Here is a 19676-nt window from a genome sequence, read left to right as displayed (position 1 = left end):
GAGTTTATTCTCAACATTTTATCTCGACTTTTTTCTCGAAATTTAACGACATTTTTCTCATAATTTAACAAATTTGTTCTCGTAATTTAACGATTTTTTCTCGCAATTTAACGAGTTTATTCTCAACATTTTATCTCAACTTTTTTCTCGAAATTTAATGAGTTTTTTTCTCGTAATTTAACGAGTTTATTCTCAACATTTTATCAACTTTTTTCTCTAAATTTAATGAGTTTTTTTCTCGTAATTTAACGAGTTTATTCTCAACATTTTATCTCAACTTTTTTCTCATAATTTAACAAATTTGTTCTCGTAATTTAACGAGTTTATTCTCAACATTTTATCTCGACTTTTTTCTCGAAATTTAACGTTTTTCTCATAATTTAACAAATTTGTTCTCGTAATTTAACGATTTTTTCTCGTAATTTAACGAGTTTATTCTCAACATTTTATCTCAACTTTTTTCTTGAAATTTAATGAGTTTTTTTCTTGTAATTTAACGAGTTTATTCTCAACATTTTATCTCAACTTTTTTCTCATAATTTAACAAATTTGTTCTCGTAATTTAACGATTTTTTTCTCGTAATTTAATGACCTTATTCTCAACATTTTATCTCGACTTTTTTTCTCAAAATTTAACAACTTTAATCTCGAGATGGTTTTATTTTTTTATTATTGCTTGGCCCTAATCCTCTTCCGTAGGTTCATGGCTTATAACTCTTTAATGAAGTCATTTTTAAAATCCCTATGGGAAAAATGAATCAAGGCCGCTGGAAAAGCAAAGTTACACTGTTGTGAGTTTGAGGGTGGGGCTATTTGTTTGATTGCCCAATAGCAGACAGTGGAGTGTTTAGGAAGCCTTTCAGTAATTTTATATTTTTGTTTGGTGGAGCTAGTGCTGCAAAAATGATACACTTTACCATCAAGATATTCACTGTAAAGTAAATATCTCTTTTCACTTACAGTTACTACTGTCCTGCCAATGGTTCCTCTTTTGAGCGCATTGAATGCCCAGTAGGCCATTATTGCCCTACGGGCAGCCATCTACAAAATCAGCACCCCTGTCCTTCAGGGACTATTAATCCACATACAAGGATGACCAGCCATGAAGACTGTTTACCCTGCCCTCCAGGTACCATTTCTACAAGCTATAGCACTCCTATTGAGTCATTTCTCAGAGTTACGCATCTCTTATTCTCAGAGGGTCACGCTGCCCTATTTCTTCACAGCATTTGAGTAATACCATTTTCAGTTGCAGCTCCTTGTGCTTTCAGCATCTGTCAAAACCGTGAAATGTCCTACAAACTTTCCACTCTACAGGTTTCTTCTGCGAGTCTCCTGGACAGAGTGCTGTGTCTGGACCGTGTGCAGCTGGACACTTTTGTCTCTCAGGAGCCGCGTCCCCCACACCCGTGGATGGAGGGACAGGTGGTAAATGTCCTCAAGGACACTACTGTCCCGTAGGGTCCTCATCCCCTGAGCCTTGTCCACTAGGCCGCTTTAGCAACAGCAGCCGGAACACTAAGCTGTCTGACTGTCTGCTCTGCCCTCCAGGTCAGTGCTCTTCTTTTGGAGACTTCAAACTTCCTTTTAGACCATTTTGTTTCTACTGATTTCTGGACATTTTCTCTGTAGGATCTGCTTGTTCCAGTAGGGGTCTCTCCTCCCCTTCTCATGTGTGCCAGATAGGCTTCTACTGCCCACAGGGTCAAAATTCCAGCCAGCCTGCCAACTACATCTGCTCACCTGGACATATGTGTCCACCTGGCAGCCCTGCTCAGATCCCCTGCCCCCTTGGGACTTTCCAGAACCTCCAAGGGCAGGTCAGTTGAAACAAAGGCATGATTGTTTAATGCCTCATTCAAATTTGTAACATAAAAAGGTGTTTCTTCAGCATTTCCACTAGTGTTTCTATTAAGTCAAACTAAAATTAAAACTGAAACTATTAAAAATTAATAAAGCGGAAATAAAATATAAATACTAGATGTAAAATTTAAACGCAAATGAGAAATATGTAGTAATTAGATGCTATCTATACTTTATATTGGCAGATACTATTTGCACCTCAGTATTTTTGTACATTAACAGGATGCAATATTATCATAGAGTGTAAATTATTATATTAAAATTATTAAATGAATGCTGCCTAAAGAGAAGTGCATGGTAAAAAGTTATCATAACCTTTTTAATGTCATATTCTTATAAAAAAATACTTGATCTACTTCACATCCATAGGCAGAATGTTCTGTGTGTCCGGCTGGATATTTTTGTGCTGGTTCAGACACAGTAACAGAAGGAACCTCCATACCTGTGCCATGTCCTAGGGGGTATTACTGCCCTCCAGGTACTGACAAAATTACTCTGAGTACAAGATAAGGACACTTGAACCCTTTTTTTACACTATACTTTGTATTTTGAACAGGCTCAGAGTCCGGAGTGAGTTTCTCCTGCCCTTTGGGCACTTTTAATGGTCAGTTAGGCCTGTCGAGCAAGGATCAGTGTGTCCCCTGCCCTCCTGGTAAATACTGCAGCTCCTCTGGCCTGCACACCCCTACAGGCAACTGTTCTCCAGGGTGAGTGAGTTTATTAGCCAGCTCAGTTCCCACAATGTCCACTCAAACGTTCTGTCCAATAATATAGGGCTGTTTTCTCATGCACATTTTTTGCATTTTGCAGTTATGTGTGTATCCAGGGTGCCTCGCTCTCACAGCCAGTTGGAGATTCCACGGGAGGAAGATGCACAGCTGGCTTCTATTGCCCACCGGGTGCCAGCCGTATGGAGCCCTGTCCTCTGGGAACTTTTGGCTCATTAGAAGGTTTTATTCCAGCATGTGTAGCATACTTATGCTGTTCAATGTGGATCAATGAAACTAAAATTGTGGGTGTTTGAATAGGAGCAGAATCTGTAGAGATGTGTCAGTCGTGCACACCAGGACAATACTGTGCAGAACCAGGGCTGAGTTCACCCTCTGGGCCCTGTAGTCCGGGATACTTCTGTTTTCAAGGATCACACACCCCTACGCCTCAGTACTACAACAACACAGGTCATTTTCTCCACATAATGGAGTGTAATGAATCTGAAAGCATTGCAACGGTAATTAGTTGAGTTTGTTTCAGATGGTGAATCTGGGGCTCGTACAGTGGAGGATGTCTATTCTCAGATTCATTTCATTGGGGATGTCTGTCCTGCAGGGCACTACTGCCCGTTTGGCAGTGCACGACCAGAACCCTGCCCTCCAGGTAGAGCTTGAACTAAAATTTCACCTAAAAATGAAAATTCTGGCATCATTAATTCACACTCATGTCATTGAAGACCTGTATGATTTTCTTTCATCTGTGGGACAAAAAGGAGACGTTTAACAGAATGTTCACGCTGCTATTTTTAATACAATACTGTAAAAGCATATAGTGGAGTTTTCAAGCTCAAAACTGGAGCATTTTCAATGCTGTTGTATGGTATCAGAGGACTTGGGATATGACACACAAGTAGTATGTACTAGTATTATTGTGCTTTTTTGTCCTTTTTGGAACTTGACAGCCACTGACCATTATATGCTTTCATGCTTTCACATATTCTACTGCTCAAACAAGTCAGTACTTTTATTTAGGAAGGATGCATTAAATTGATCAAATGAGATAGTTAAAGGTGCCCTAGATTAAAAAATTGAATTTACCTCGGCATAGTTAAATAACAAGAGTTCAGTACATGGAAATGACATACAGTGAGTATCAAACTCCATTGTTTCCTCCTTCTTATATAAATCTCATTTGTTTAAAAGACCTCCGAAGAACAGGCGAATCTCAACATAACACCGACTGTTACGTAACAGGTGTACGCCCCCAATATTTGCATATGCCAGCCCATGTTCCCAACATTATGAAAGGCATTAGACAAGGGCAGAACGTCTGGATGTGCACAGCTGAATCAACAGACTAGGTAAGCAAGCAAGGACAATAGCAAAAAATGGCAGATGGAGCAATAATAACTGACATGATTCATGATAACATGATATTTTTAGTGATATTTGTAAATTTTCTTTCTAAATGTTTTGTTAGCATGTTGCTAATGTACTATTAAATGTGGTTAAAGTTACCATCGTTTCTTACTGTATTCACGGAGACAAGAGCCGTCGCTATTTTCATTTTTAAACACTTGCAGTCTCTATAATTCATAAACACAACTTCATTCTTTATAAATCTCTCCAACAGTGTAGCATTAGCCGTTAGCCACGGAGCATAGCCTCAAACTCAATCAAAATAAACACTGTACTTACGCGATTAGACATGCTACATGACGAACACTTTGTAAAGATCCATTTTGAGGGTTATATTAGCTGTTTGAACTTTTTTTATGTTGTTTAAGGCAAGCGCGAGCTCTTGGGGCGTGGAGCACCAGATTTAAAGGGCCACACACCCTGAATCGGCTCATTTCTAATTATGCCCCAAAATAGGCAGTTAAAAAAATTAATAAAAAAAAATCTATGGGGTATTTTGAGCTGAAACTTCACAGACACATTCAGGGGACACCTTAGACTTGTATTACATCTTTTTAAAAAAAGTTCTAGGGCACCTTTAAGAGATTTATAATGTTGAAAAAGATTTATTTTTTTCCTGTTTCAAATAAATGCTGTTCTTTGAACTTTCTATTCATCAAAGAATCCTGAAAAAAATATATCAAGGTTTCCACAAAATTTTTTCAACATTGACAATAATAAGAAATGTTTCTTAAGCACCAAATCAGCATATTAGAATGATTTCTGGAGGATCATGTGACACTGAAGAATGGAGTAATGGCTGCTGAAAATTCAGGTTTGATATCACAGAAATAAATTATATTTTAATATATATTACAATAAAAACTTTTAAGTTCTTTTAAATTGTAATGATATTTCACAATATTACTGTTTTTATTTTATTTTTGATCAAATAAATACAGCCTTGGTGAACACAAGAGACTTCTTTTAAAAACATTATAAAATTTCATGGCAGTGTAGTGTAACTCAAAACATCAGCAAAATAACGACTTTTCAACAATATCTAGTGATGGCCGATTTCAAACACTGCTTCGAAGCTTTACGAATCTTTTGTTTCGAATCAGTGGTTCAGAGCCCCAAAATCACGTGATTTCAGTAAACAAGGCTTTGTTATGTCATAAGTGTTTTACAATTTTCATTTCATGTGACTTTGGCGATCCGAAACACTGATTCGAGAAAAAAAAAAGATTTGTGTCTTCGTGTCTGAAGTGTTAATTATCTTGCTGGCAATGGAGGCCAGATTTTATCAAAAATATCTTAATTTGTGTTCCGAAGATGAACAAAGGTCTTACGGGTGTGGAATGACATGAGAGTCATTAATGACAGAATTTTCATTTTTGGGTGAACTTACCCTTTAACATTCAACTGCACAGTATTTTGTTAAATAAAAAAAAATAAAAATAAAGATTATGTCTTTTTATAATTGCCATTTAACCAAATGATCTCTGATTGTTTTATATTACAGGTTCATTCCTGGGCCAGCGTGGCGGTGTGTCTGAGACAGAGTGTCATCCATGCACCCCTGGATTCTACTGTCCAGACTGGGGCCAGAGCTCTGCAGAGCTCCGCTGTCCTGAGGGCAACTTCTGTCCGGCAGGTTCTATAACAGGACATCAACCTGGTAGGATGCAATACTGACAAGGCAGAAATTCATATTGTCCTCTGGGCATCACTTAAACTGGGCTACTCGATGTACACAGTGCTGAGCAGGTTTCATAAATAGAGAGAGACGGTTTCTGCTTCCTCCCATTTATCTTAGTGACTAGCCACAGCATCTCTACAGGGTTGCCCTAGTGCTGTCTGAATTATTTAGTACTGTTGCCATGAGATGTCTAGACATCATCTATTTTTATACTGCCAGTCTCTTACCTTTATGATCTGTCTGTTCAGACCGCCAGTGTCCGTCTGGTCACTCATGTCCGTATGGCAGCGTCAAGCCTGCCATCTGTTCGCCTGGTACTTATCAGCCTCTGCCATCTCAACCTTCCTGTCAGCTATGCCCACCAGGTAAATATTATATGGGTGATTCTTTCTAATCCTGTTGATAAATGTCTGGGTCATATTTCATCCCAATATCATAAAGAAATCAAATAAGAAAATGTATTTTACTAAGAACAAATTAAGCCTACATTTATATTTTGCATTGAGTAATGCTTGTATTAATTTTAGGATGATTATGCATATTTTACCATACCTTTTTATAGCTACACTGACTATCCTGATATTTTACTTTTACTATTCCTATTATTTTTAATAATGATTCTCATTACTGCAGGGTATTTTTTACATTTACAATAAAACAATACTGTAACACAAGGATTTATAAAGGATTTATAAAATTAAAATAAGCACATTTGAATTTTTAAGATCTTTTTTTCTTCAAGCAAAATTTCTAAATTATTATTATTATTATTATTATTGTTTATTTTTGAGTGAAATATGAGCTGGAAATTTTCACTCCCAGAAATGGAAGCCTACAAATAAAGCCGACATTTAACGTTTTACATTTACTATTCTCATTTTCAATTATGATTTTCATTACCATAATACCATATTTTTTCACATTACAGTAATACAACAATTTTTAAAATAAAAATTTAAATCTATATGGTTAGATTTTGGAGTAAAATTTGACCTAAGCATATTCTTGACAGGTTTCTTGACCTTCAAGAAATGTCTCGGTCATATTTTTCCCCAAATTCATAAGAAAATTATTTGAAAATATACTTCATTAAGGAAATTAAATCTACATTTCCATTGTGCATTGAATTGATTATTTTAAAGACAATTTTACATCCCAATTTTCTTTACCATAATGCATCCTAACATTCATTACAGTAATATAATGTTTTCTTTAAATTAAAATGAGCACATTTTATTTTTAAAGAATCTTAATGGGGAATTCTATTACTTATTTTTATGGTAACGGTACTATTTGTGTTTTCTTCTACAAGGTTTTTACTGTTTGGAGGGTTGCACCACCCCACTTCCCTGCCCTCCGGGCACTGCGAGTATGATTGAGGGGTTGCAATCTCAGCTGGATTGCTCTCCATGTCCTCCTGGATTCTACTGTAACACCAGTGCACTAATCAGCCCCTCTGGACCCTGCTCCGCAGGTCAGTGCCACAGAGATTCCCAGTCTGTTCTGGTGGTGTATATCTTAATTATACATCTAGTTCTCCCTCCATAAAAGGTCATTTCTGCTCATCTGGAGCCACAGAGTCTGCCCCAGTCTCTCAGATGTATGGAGATATATGTCCGGCAGGATATTACTGCCCCGAGCAGAGCAGTGCTCCTTTACCCTGTCCTGTCGGTTATATTCTCCAGGACAAAGGGGCCACCTCCTCTAATGACTGCTCCCCTTGCCCTCCAAGCAGATATTGCATTGCACCAGGCTCCTCTCAGCCCTCAGGTTAGAAGATAATAAATATTACACTGTAAACCACAAAATAATTCAGCTGAATGATGGTGAGAAGTGATGCATGTGTTTTTTTTGCCCTTCTGCAGGGTTTTGTGCTCCAGGTCACTATTGCATTGGAGGTGCAGATACTGCTGCACCTCAGGCAACACTCTCTCAGCAGACCTGTTTTTGTGACCTCATATCTTCATCCCACCTCCAAAAGTATGATCTTTGCCTTCTGAATCACAACATAACCTGTTCAGCTCACATTCCAGGTAGGATTCCAGATATGGTAGTAAATCATGTATATGGTAACAGATGAGCCTGTTAAAACTGACAGACACTTTTTCAAGGAGATGGTGGCGGAGTCTGGACTGACCTGGATCCCAGACCTCTATTCAATTTATCCGAGTCTGATGGTTATTCAGAATCACGTCTACAAATCACAGAATCATGTACTGGCTTCAAAGGGGACCTGTGTCCTACAGGTACACAATGCACGCTGATATATTTGTTAATAAAATGCTTCTTTAACATTGCATTAAAAGGATTGTTCACCCAAAAATAAAAAGTCATCATTGTCATGTCTAATGTTGTGTTTCTGTGGAACACAAAAGGAAATATTTTAAAGAATTTGCTGGTCAATCTTTTCTATGCAATTACAATAAACTGGAGCTATCAAGCTTAAAAAATTATACCAATAATGCACCATAAATTTATCATAAAAGTAGTTTATATGACTTATGTTTCATGTTATTTCTATGGATGAGCAACAGACCACAATTTATGCCATTATTCACTAAAAAATTTGAAAGTTTATGAAAGAGTAATGTTGTCTGATTCATTAACAAATCATTAACGATTTGTTCACAAATGGACATCACTATTTTAAAATATATCAGGACCAAATTAATCCATTAATCTTTTCTGCAGGGTCTTATTGCCCAGTGGGTTCGTCTCTTCCCCAGCCCTGTGATTCAGGCTCTTATTGCAATCAGACTGGCTTGCACACTCCTGTAGGCCTTTGTTTTCCTGGATTCTTCTGCCCCACAGGCTCCTCAAATCCCAGTGATGTGCTTTGTCCTCCTGGACACTACTGTCCCCGTGGCACACCACTACCCCTGCCCTGTCCACAAGGCACAATGAGGAGTAAGTAAACTATTTACTTCTTTAATTGTTTGATGTTGGGCAGGATGTGAAATAAAAGTATAGAAAGTACTGAGTAATATTAAAGCGATAGTTCACCCAAAAATGAAAATTATCCCATGATTTACTAACCCCTAAGCCATCCTAGGTGTATATGACTATCTTCTTTCAGATGAACAAAATCTGAGATATATTTAAAAATATCCTTAGTCCTCCAAGGTTTATAATGGTTGTGAATGGGGACCCAAATTCTGAAGACAACGTATGGAATGGATTCATTTTTTTTTTATCAATGGATGCATTTTTTTGTTTTAGAATGGCTTGAGGGTGAGTAAATCATAGGATAATTTTCATTTTTGGGTGAACTATCGCTTTAATTAACTACATGTACTTACTATAGAGTTCCGGTTAGGATTAGAGTTTGGGGTTGCACTACATGCACTTGGGGTTTTACAGTACGTGCACTTACATGTACTCACAGTGTACTTACAGTATATGTGTTAAGGTTATGTTTAGTGGTAGGTTCAGGGTTAGTACCTATTTATTACGCAGTTATTGTAATTACTATAATATGTATGTAGTACAGTATGTATATGGGGAACAGGACTGCAAAATAGCGCTACATTTTTAGGGTTAGTTACTTGTAATTATGCATAATTTACTGTTATTACTATATTACTAAGTACAAGTAGTAACGTGTAACTCTTTCTGTATACCCATAATGAAGTTTATTTAAAAACATCCCATCTCTGTCTTTATTGCCTATTAACATTTTATCTGCCATTAACCAATTAAAAAGCTTTTAAAGCGCTGTGGGTGGATTTTTCTTATCAACCACTTTCTGATGGGACAAGTAACTTTTATGGTTTGAACTCTTCTGGAAGCTTTAAAGTTTCATAGTTTAATACTCATCAGGCTCTGCTGGAGCATCCGGTGCACAAGATTGTCTCGAATGTCCACCGGGATATTTCTGTGAGCGAAGAGGCCTAACTGAGCCCTCTGGTCTGTGCTCTGAGGGCTATTACTGCCCTGGAGGACAGAACACATCCAGACCACCAGAGTACGTGTGTGGCGCAGGCCACTTCTGTGAAACGGTAATTTATTTATTCGTTTATACAAAATACAGGGACACACATTTTTATTTATATTATTAAAAAATGTTTTGCTTTTTGCTCAATTGAACATGCACATTTGAACAACTTTAAACATATTTATTTGATGACAGGACAAACTTTTTTATGTATATTATAAAAATATATTGTTTTGCTTTTTGTTCACTACTTAGGTCTTGTTTAACCTGAAAATGAAATGAATAATAAAAAAGTAAATACCTTTTAAAAGTCAAAGAAGTTAAATAGATAAGGTGGACAAATGTAAATAATTAAATTAATTAATTTAAACATTTAATTAAATGTTAGGTTAGATAATTATGACTGAAATGTTACATTTAAGTTACCCAAACCCTGTAAAAGTGTGAAAAAAGGCATTTTGACAAACATTTAACCTAATTTTTATTGTTTATGAATTTAAATCTCTTAAAATGACAGTGTGACCTTTATAAAACATACTCATGTTGTTGCCGCTCTAACAGGGCAGCATCATGGAGAGGCCATGTTTCCCAGGTAGCTTTCAGCCCAGTCAAGGCCAGCATAGATGTGAACTGTGCCCTGTCCGCTTTTTCTGTCCTGAGAACGGTACACATAAAATTTCAGTAAATGAACAGATGTAATATATCCATTCTTTATGCCTTTGCTTAGAATTTGTTTCTTGTATTAGGTATGACACACCCATTCCCATGTCAGCCTGGATTTTATTGTCCAATTGGGGCATCTAGTCAACATCCATGTCCTGCAGGGAGTTATGGGAACCACTTTGGATTGGCTGAATCTTCTGAATGCTCTCATTGTGACCCTGGGACCTATTGTATAGGGTCAGGTATGACGCATGAACAATGATTATTTTCCCCAGAGAGAACATGCTAATCCTGCTCTAGTTTGATATGTGGAGCTGATATTTGTTTGTTTGTTTGTCCAGGAAATGTTTCACCAACTGGCCCTTGCAGTGCTGGATTCTTGTGTTTTGGAGGAGCCATCACTCCTTCCCCAAATGATAATGAGACTGGAATACCATGTCCACCTGGATCTTATTGTCCAGCTGGAAGTTTTGCTGGAATACCTTGTCCCAAGGGCACATTTAGGTACCAGTGTGACACAATACAGTACAAAACAAATGAAAAAAAAAAAAATAGAAATTACATATATATATATATATATATATATATATATATATATATATATATATATATATATATATATATATATATATAGAGAGAGAGAGAGAGAGAGTATTTTTTAAAGGTGCCCTAGAATTAAATATTGAATTTATATTGGCATAGTTGAACAACAAGAGTTCAGTACATGGAAAAGACATACACTGAGTTTCAAACTCCATTGTTTCCTCCTTCTTATATAAATCTCATTTGTTTAAAAGACCTCCGAAAAAACAGGCGAATCTCAACATAACACCGACTGTTACATAACAGTCGGGATCATTAATATGTACGCCCCCAATATTTGCATATGCCAGCTCATGATCGAGGCATTAGACAAGGGCAGCCAGTATTAACGTCTGGATCTGCACAGCTGAATCAACAGACTAGGTAAGCAAGCAAGGACAACAGCGAAAAATGGCAGATGGAGCAATAATAACTGACATGATCCATGATATCATGATATTTTTAGTGATATTTGTAAACTGTCTTTTTAAATGTTTCGTTAGCATGTTGCTAATGTACTGTTAAATGTGGTTAAAGTTACCCTCGTTTATTACTGTATTCATGGAGACAAGAGAGCCGTCGCTATTTTCATTTTTAAACACTTGCAGTCCGTATAATGCATAAACACAACTTCATTCTTTATAAATCTCTCCAACAGTGTGTAATGTTAGCTTTAGCCATGCAGCATAGCCTCAAACTCATTCAGAATCAAATGTAAACATCCAAATAAATACTATACTTACATGATCCGATGTATGCAAGCAGCATGCATGACGAACATCTTGTAAAGATCCATTTTGAGGGTTATATTAGCAGTGTAAACTGTATTTATGCTGTTCAAGGCAAGCACGAGCTCCGGGGGAGGGGGAGCACGAGAATTAAAGGGGCCGCAACCTATATATCGGTGCATAGTTAATAATGCCCCAAAATAGGCAGTTAAAAAAATGAATTTAAAAAAATCTATGGGGTATTTTGAGCTGAAACTTCACAGACACATTCAGGGGACACCTTAGACTTATATTACATCTTTTAAAAAGACGTTCTAGGGCACCTTTAAATCATTTTTATTTAAAATCTCATTCTATTAAATACAATTTGTAAAAATTAATAAAAAATGTATTGTTTTACAGCAATCTGCATCAACTGTCCAACATAAGTCAGTGCCAAAACTGTACACCAGGGTTTTATTGCTCAGAACCAAGACTGACCGCAGTCAGTGGACCCTGCTTGTCAGGTCTGATAACAAATATCTACAGCAGACAGTTTTCAGTCCTTCACAGGGCTTCTTGCAGATTCTTATTAATATGACATGTTATATTCTCACAGGGTTTTACTGCAGTGAGGGATCTCCGACCGCAGCTCCTCTGTCATCCGTTTATGGTGATATTTGCCCTCCAGGTCACTATTGTGAGATTGGTAGCGCTGTGCCAACTCCCTGTCCAGTGGGCAGCCAGCGCTCTGATAGTGGGGGAAAGGGCACAGATGATTGCATGCCTTGCCCTGGAGGTAATGTAATACTCTATTTTGAAGATATACTGTCTGCTCTGTGACCTCAATTGTAATGCTCCATTGACTTTGGTTTGACCACAGGTCAGTTTCAGGATCAGAGAGGGCAGAGCCAGTGTAAACCCTGTCCTCCTGGTTTCCACTGCATCAACCTCACAAATGGCTCTATGGGGGTCAGCACTCCTTTGGTCTGTCCTGAAGGCTTTTACTGCCCCAATGAGACTCAGCCTGGAAACCCAGTTCCATGTCCCAAAGGCACATACAGTGATTCTCTAGGCCTCATTTCAGCAGGTGATTTATTCTTTACTGTAACTGAGGAACATGATTAAATGCATTTTTCCACTTTTATAATGCTTGTTTTATATATTTTCTGTATAATTGCAGAGCAGTGCCTGGTGTGCCCTATGGGCTATTTCTGCGGTTCAGATGGTCTCTCCGAGCCCTCGGGGCCCTGTGCCCCTGGATTCCTCTGTTTTGCGCAAGCAACAGTTCCCAACCCCACTGATAACAGCACTGGTACTATGTGTCCACCTGGGGCATACTGCCTTCTGGGAATAAGAGCAGGTTTTTATTAATATTTTGAATTAGTTCTTATTTGATTTTTTCAGTTTTCATTTTAGTCATTTTGTTTTTTTGTTTTGTTTGTCTTATTTTTTGTTGTTTATAAATATTTTCTATATATTTATTTCAGTTTTAGTAATTTTAGGGTATTTTATTTCAGTTGGTTCCCAAAGCAACATTTCATTTTTAAGTTTATAATATAATATTTATATTTTATTTTATTGTTTTAGCTTCATTTAAATGAACAAAAAAATTTTTTAACCGTTTTAGTTAACAATAACAATACTGCAGTGGAGGAGCTGTTCAGCTCTTTTACTAAGGCTTTTCAGTCTTTACAGACCCAGAGTTCCTCAAAAAGACTGTCAGCAAATCTGAGGAACCATAAAAAGCTTAGATTTCTTGCTAATATTTTATAATAACTTTAAAAACTTTAACTTTATTACATTATATAATCAGATCATTAGCTCATAAATCATCATGGAAATATAATTGGTCTCAAAGACAAAACTGAACTACATGCCCTTTTCTCACATTTTTTATCATCACATAACGGGTGTGTGGATTTATTTATTTATTTTTTTTCTTTTTCTTTGCACCCTAATCTGGTTGAACGCATTCTATTATTTCATTCAAACATTTTTAAATAAAAATATTTGCTTCTTTTATCCTTCGTGGAATAGGGTAGTTTCACAGAACCCTGACTGAAAACCATAACAATACCGTTAAAGCACTGATAATTATGGCAGAATTTGGAGATGTACTGTATGATGCAACCATGACTCATACTGTGTGTTATTATTGTCTAATTGCATTGTACCCTGTAGGTGAATGTTCTGCAGGCTACTTCTGTGACTGGGGCTCCAGCAGTCCGGAGCAGAGTCTCTGTCCTGCCGGTTTCTATTGCCCCGCAGGCACACAAAAGCCCCTGGCCTGCACTGCAGGCACTTTCAGCTTCGTCATGGGCAACAGCCACAGGGAAAACTGTGAGCCGTGTCCATTAGGCTACTACTGTCAGGGTGCGTTATTATTTCTATCTACAATAGAATTCGTTTAAAACCGTCTCTGTGCTCTTATAAATCTATTACAATAGATCCTGTTGCATTACAATGCAGGGGAAGCAGTATCAGAGCCTCTTCCATGTCCACTGGGACATTTCTGCCCCATGGGCACATCACAGGGTACTCAGTTCCCCTGCCCTCCAGGAACAGTGCAGCCACAGTCTGGGACAGCCAATATGGAGGATTGTCTACCGTGTCCTGCAGGTCAGACTGAAAATACACGAAAATGATTTTGAACAGCAATCTTTTGAACGGTAGTGTACAATATGTGGGGAAAAGGATCTAATCCATGTAATCTGTCTATTTCTAGGCATGTTTTGTGCTCGGCATGGTCTTTCAGAGCCTACAGGGCGTTGCCAAGATGGATATCACTGCCCTTTGGGTGCCATGAGCCCTAATGGCACTGGAGACATGGTATATATCATCAGTTCTGTCTCTTAATAGAGGCACTGTATGTTCACAAAGGGTTAAACTCATTTACAATGTGTGATTTGCAGATTGAATCTACAGGCAACAACATGTGCCCGCCTGGCCATTATTGCCCAACTGGTATCAGCTCTCCTCTCCCCTGCCCCGCCGGAACATTCTCCAGCTCCCCAGGGTTGAGTGGGGCAGAGCAGTGCCAGCCGTGTCCTCCTGGGTACTTCTGTGAGCAGACTGCTATGATCCATCCATCAGAAGCAACTCTCTGTGATGCTGGGTAATTATATCTTTGCATTTCAGGAGCTAATCACAGTCATCTGACAACTGTACACCCACACCCACTTGAGCTGAGCCAACCGGGCGCACTCATGCATTGCTAATGGATCTTAGTGGCATGATTTCAGATGTTAAAGATTTATTGTCCATTACTGAGATGTGCTGTGACTATTATCGATATTTTCTGTTACTGAAATGTTACGTAAAGTGCAAATGAGTCAGAAAATGGCTTCGAAATGATAACTTATTTAAACGACTGTGTGGATCTAGTTTCTATCCAGTTGTGGTCGGTAATGAACGCAGATACAGTGGAGTGGCAGTGAAGTGCTTTTGCAATTGGCTCGTTTCTATCAGTAGAGGAGGATTATACATTGGGCATCCAAATCCTGGCATATGGTTATAAAATAATGATTTTCTTTTGAAATGTAGCCTTATTTGTTCTCTCACAGATATGTGTGTATGAACGGCAGTCGTAGTGCTCGACCAGTAGATGGACTACAGGGTTATATTTGTCCGAGCGGACACAGTTGTCCCATTGGAGCTCCATTGGAAGTGCCATGTGAGCCTGGCACATACAGCAGTGCTCCTGGTGCAGCCCACTGTCTCTCATGCCCAGCTGGCACAATGTGTCCTTCCCCTGGAACACAGGAGCCTTCCCCATGTCCCATGGGTGAGTCCTGAAGTGCTGAAATTATTATGGTGGATCATGAGTAATTAATTATGTTTTTCCATTCTGCTACAAATCAAAATCAGTTGCTGCTGTTCAAAAGTTTGTATCTGCTGCTGTAAAAAAGTACACCAAGGATGCATTTATTTTAACAAAAATACAGTAAAAACTATTGTGAAATATTCTTACAATTTATAAATAATATATATATATATATATATATATATATATATATATATATATATATATATATATATATATATATATATATATATATATATTTTTTTTAAATAAATTTTAAGGGGAAAAATAAATAAATAAATTTATTTATTTATTTATTATTATATTTATTTATTTATTTATTTTTCCCCTTAAAAATTATTTTAAAAAAATTATATATATATATATATATATATATATATGTAATTTATTCCTGTGATGGCAAAGCTATATATATATAATTTTTTTTAAAATAAATTTTAAGGGGAAAAATAAATAAATAAATAATATATATATATATATATATATATATATATATATATACAGTTGCAATCAGAAATATTCAACCCCCAAAGAGTTTTAAGGATTTATGAATAAAAATCTTTTCAAAGTGCGGGATTCTGCTTTGGATGACTTCTTTATGAGTTAAGTGATGCATAAAATCAACACAGAAAATGTATGATGTAGTATTTGTGTGTAACAGTATATTTTGTTAAGATAGCCATGTCACAATTATTCAACCCCTATATAATATTGTTACTTTTAAAGCTTTCTGACAGTTTTTATGGCCTGAAGTGGAGCTGAAACATCATTAAGCCTTTGGGAACTCTATAACGATCCTTCATTTGCTTCAGTTGTGATGCATATATAAACCACAACCATGAAGGTGTTCAAGGTGAGTTGCAATCATGGGAAAGACAAAGGAGCTTCCACAAAAGCTGAGAGAGGAGATTATTTCATCACATCTGAAGGGCCTTGGGTATAAGAAGATTTCCAAAATATTTAACATTCCAAGAGACACCATTGGGAGCATTATAAGGAAGTTTAAAACATATGAAACAGCTGCAAACCTTCCTGGCCGTGGAAGAAAGCCCACAATTTCATCAAGGGCCCTTAGCATCTTAGTCAGGACAGCTAAGAAAAACCCCCGTGTGACTGCAAGAAAGCTACAGGATGACCCGATGAGAGCTGGTACAAGTGCTTCAGTGGCAACTATAAAACGTGCACTGAATAATCAAGGATTTCATGGCCGGACCCCAAGACGCACTCCACTCTTGACCTCAAGGAACATCAGGAGTCGACTAGAATATGCCAAGAGGAATTTGGATAAAACTACAGAGTTCTGGGAGACAGTTCTATGGACTGATGAAACCAAACTGGAACTTTTTGGACATATGGACCAGCGGTACATCTGGCGTGCAAAAGGTCAGGCTTATGACCAAAAGAATACCATCCACACGGTCAAGCACGGAGGTGGGTCATTAATGATGTGGGGCTGTTTTTCTGCAGCAGGAACTGGCAATCTTGATCGTGTACCTGGCATCATGGATTCCCAGAAATACCAGGTCATTTTAAAGAAGAACGTGATGCCTTCTGTTGACAAATTAAACCTTGGTGATCATTGGATCTTCCAGCAAGACAATGATCCCAAGCACACCTCCAAATCAACTAATGCTTGGTTGGGGAAAAGATGCTGGAGCATCCTGGAGTGGCCTTCTCAGTCACCAGATTTAAATCCAATTGAAAATCTTTGGTGGGATTTGAAGAAGGCAGTTGCAGCACGGAAGCCATCAAACATCACTGAGTTACAGACTTTTGCATGTGAAGAATGGGCAAAGATTCCAATCCAGAGGTGTAATACGTTTGTCAGCACTTATCAAAACCGTCTGTTAGAAGTTATAAAAATAAAGGACATTCCACAAGGTACTGAAGCTGGGGGTTGAATAATACTGCACATGCTCATGTGTTACAAGAGTTACAATTTTCATTTAAACTTCAAAGTTAAGTCAACCTCTGTTGTCAAACTAACTCGTATGTATCAATAAATATTTTTTGTTATTTCACAAGTTTTTTTTTTTTCATTGATTTTCATTATCTTTTATCAACATCACTATAATGTCTTTTGAGGTGAGGGGTTTGAATATTTCTGATTGCAACTGTATATATATATATATATATATATATATATATATATATATATATATAAAATATTTTAAAATGTAATTTATTCCTGTGATGGCAAAGCTGAATTTTCAACATCATTACTCCAGTCTTCAGTGTCACATGATCCTTCAGAAATTGTTCTAATATGCTGATTTGATATAATATTTTTGGTGGAAATATTTTGTAACATTATTTCTTATTTTTGATCAATTTAATACATCCTTACAGAATAAAAGTATTAATTTCTTAAAAAAAACAACAACTTTTGAGCTGCAGTGTACAGTATGCTATTTAGTTTGCTCACAATCTGCTGTCTTTTCTGTGTTGCATCAGGTCATTTTTGCCCTGTTGGCACTGCTGCAGCTGTACCCTGCCCTGTGGGCACACTTGGACAGGTTACAAGGGCTCAGTCGGAGGCTGCCTGTGTGCCCTGCCCTACCGGCCTCTACTGCAGTTCACCTGGAACATCACAACCACAGGGTCTGATATCATCCCACACTCTGGTTTTGGTCAGTGACTGTATCTTATGTACTAACTGTTGTTTTGTTTGTAGGCCAGTGCCAGCAGGGTTATTTCTGCCAAGGAGGGTCTCCAAATCCTGCACCTCTGAATATGTCTGGCTACCTCCGGAATGGCCCCTGCCCACTGGGTCACTTTTGCCCTTCTGGAACCCTAATGCCTCTGCCCTGCCCAGCAGGCAGCATTCGTAACTTCACCGGTATGTGCAGACCAACACATTTATTTTAATATAATCTATAAAACATTTAGAGCCTCTGAGATCAAAGGGCAGTTATTATACACGTACAAAACCACTAGAGGAACAACATTTAGATGCATATGAATAATTTAACAGGGCGAGCGCAGTAGAGCATCAAATAAATGAGCTATCAAAAACAATAGTCTCTGTAGTAATGGTGCGCAAATAATATTGCACAGATTCAACTTTAGTTGTTCTTTTAAATGCACTCTAGCAATATACTTTTCAAATTATTCACATCCATCATGAATAATTCCCATATTCTCTGGAACTTTTTACACATTAATATTTAATTTACTAATATACAGTGATTTGTGTTTATAATATATAATCTTTTATTGACCTGCTCACAGGAGGTTACTCCATAGAAAGCTGTCTTCCTTGCCCAGCAGGGCATTATTGTGCCAGCGAAGGCCTTAATGCTCCAACTGGGCCCTGTGCTGCCGGCTTTTACTGTCCCGTAGACTTCTCCTCCACCACCCCACACGCCTTCCTCTGCCCTAAGGTCAGTTCAGCCTCCTTCACACCCTTCTGTCTCTTTTTAATCTGAGCCTAGCAGCCTGACTGACAGATTTTGCTCTCTCAGGGTCATTACTGTCCCTTGGGTTCACCCCTGGCCTTGCCCTGCCCCACGGGACAGTACCAACCAAATCCGGGCTCGGATAACTGCATCCCCTGCCGACCAGGCTATTACTGCGAGGAGGCAATTATTGGAGACCCCCGGCCTTGCCCACCACATTCCTACTGCCCTGCAGGTAACCTGTAACCCATGCTGCTGTAACTCTCTGTGGTGTCATTAGTACATTTACATTACCCGATTCTGATTTTATTTGCAGCCACAATGGTTCCTCAGCCCTGTCCCAATGGCACATACACCCCACCTGAGGTCAGGGGTCTGCAGGAGGAGAGAGAGTGTTTGCCTTGTCCACCAGGAAGGTTCTGCAGGTACATCTACAGATCATATATAAGGGTGTTTCTTCAACTATTAAAAAATAAATGTAAAGCACACGTTACACTCACTCACTATAGTAGTTTATTTTGTCCACCAACAGTTTAGGGATTGTAAGATTTTTAAAAATGTTTTTGAAAGAAGTCTTTTATGCTCATCATGAGTCGCAACTGCAATTATTTGTTCAAATTTACTGTACATTAAAAACAGTAATATTTTGAAATATTGATTCAATTTAAAATAACTGTTTTATCTTAATGATGTGGCCAGCAGGAAGGGGCAGAGAATCATGGGAGCTCCGATCCCACAGCTCTTGGCCCCGCCCTGCTCGCCACAGATATATTTTAAAATGAATATAAATTTTGTTCTTGTTATGGAATTTTCAGCATCATTACTCCAGTCTTGTCACATGATCCTTCAGAAATCATTCTAATATGCAGATTTGGAGCTCAAAATTTCTTATT

The 19676-nt window shown here is 37.8% G+C and overlaps 1 protein-coding gene across 1 annotated transcript in view; it reads left to right on the top strand.

Annotated features, from left to right (window-relative positions):
* si:ch211-286b4.4 (zonadhesin) overlaps positions 1-19676 on the top strand; it is a 55107-nt gene that overhangs the window by 18579 nt on the left and 16852 nt on the right. Inside the window, exons 37-69 of the mRNA XM_048159986.1 lie at positions 963-1129; positions 1318-1551; positions 1633-1820; positions 2233-2341; positions 2420-2570; positions 2674-2813; positions 2892-3041; positions 3115-3237; positions 5497-5652; positions 5922-6038; positions 6986-7147; positions 7225-7443; positions 7539-7706; positions 7785-7919; positions 8365-8580; positions 9493-9671; positions 10169-10271; positions 10354-10512; positions 10612-10774; positions 11983-12086; positions 12179-12358; positions 12443-12649; positions 12743-12922; positions 13744-13935; positions 14032-14181; positions 14288-14391; positions 14475-14677; positions 15126-15346; positions 17840-17986; positions 18060-18224; positions 18617-18768; positions 18850-19018; positions 19100-19208. Coding sequence (XP_048015943.1) covers positions 963-1129; positions 1318-1551; positions 1633-1820; positions 2233-2341; positions 2420-2570; positions 2674-2813; positions 2892-3041; positions 3115-3237; positions 5497-5652; positions 5922-6038; positions 6986-7147; positions 7225-7443; positions 7539-7706; positions 7785-7919; positions 8365-8580; positions 9493-9671; positions 10169-10271; positions 10354-10512; positions 10612-10774; positions 11983-12086; positions 12179-12358; positions 12443-12649; positions 12743-12922; positions 13744-13935; positions 14032-14181; positions 14288-14391; positions 14475-14677; positions 15126-15346; positions 17840-17986; positions 18060-18224; positions 18617-18768; positions 18850-19018; positions 19100-19208 — 5322 coding nt within the window. The remainder of the gene's footprint in view (positions 1-962; positions 1130-1317; positions 1552-1632; positions 1821-2232; positions 2342-2419; positions 2571-2673; positions 2814-2891; positions 3042-3114; positions 3238-5496; positions 5653-5921; positions 6039-6985; positions 7148-7224; positions 7444-7538; positions 7707-7784; positions 7920-8364; positions 8581-9492; positions 9672-10168; positions 10272-10353; positions 10513-10611; positions 10775-11982; positions 12087-12178; positions 12359-12442; positions 12650-12742; positions 12923-13743; positions 13936-14031; positions 14182-14287; positions 14392-14474; positions 14678-15125; positions 15347-17839; positions 17987-18059; positions 18225-18616; positions 18769-18849; positions 19019-19099; positions 19209-19676) is intronic.

This window comes from Megalobrama amblycephala, linkage group LG16 (genome assembly GCF_018812025.1).
Source record: "Megalobrama amblycephala isolate DHTTF-2021 linkage group LG16, ASM1881202v1, whole genome shotgun sequence".
Lineage (NCBI taxonomy): Eukaryota > Metazoa > Chordata > Actinopteri > Cypriniformes > Xenocyprididae > Megalobrama > Megalobrama amblycephala.
The sequence above is the reverse complement of the archived record's forward strand: the minus strand, read 5'-3'. Positions and strand labels throughout refer to the sequence as shown.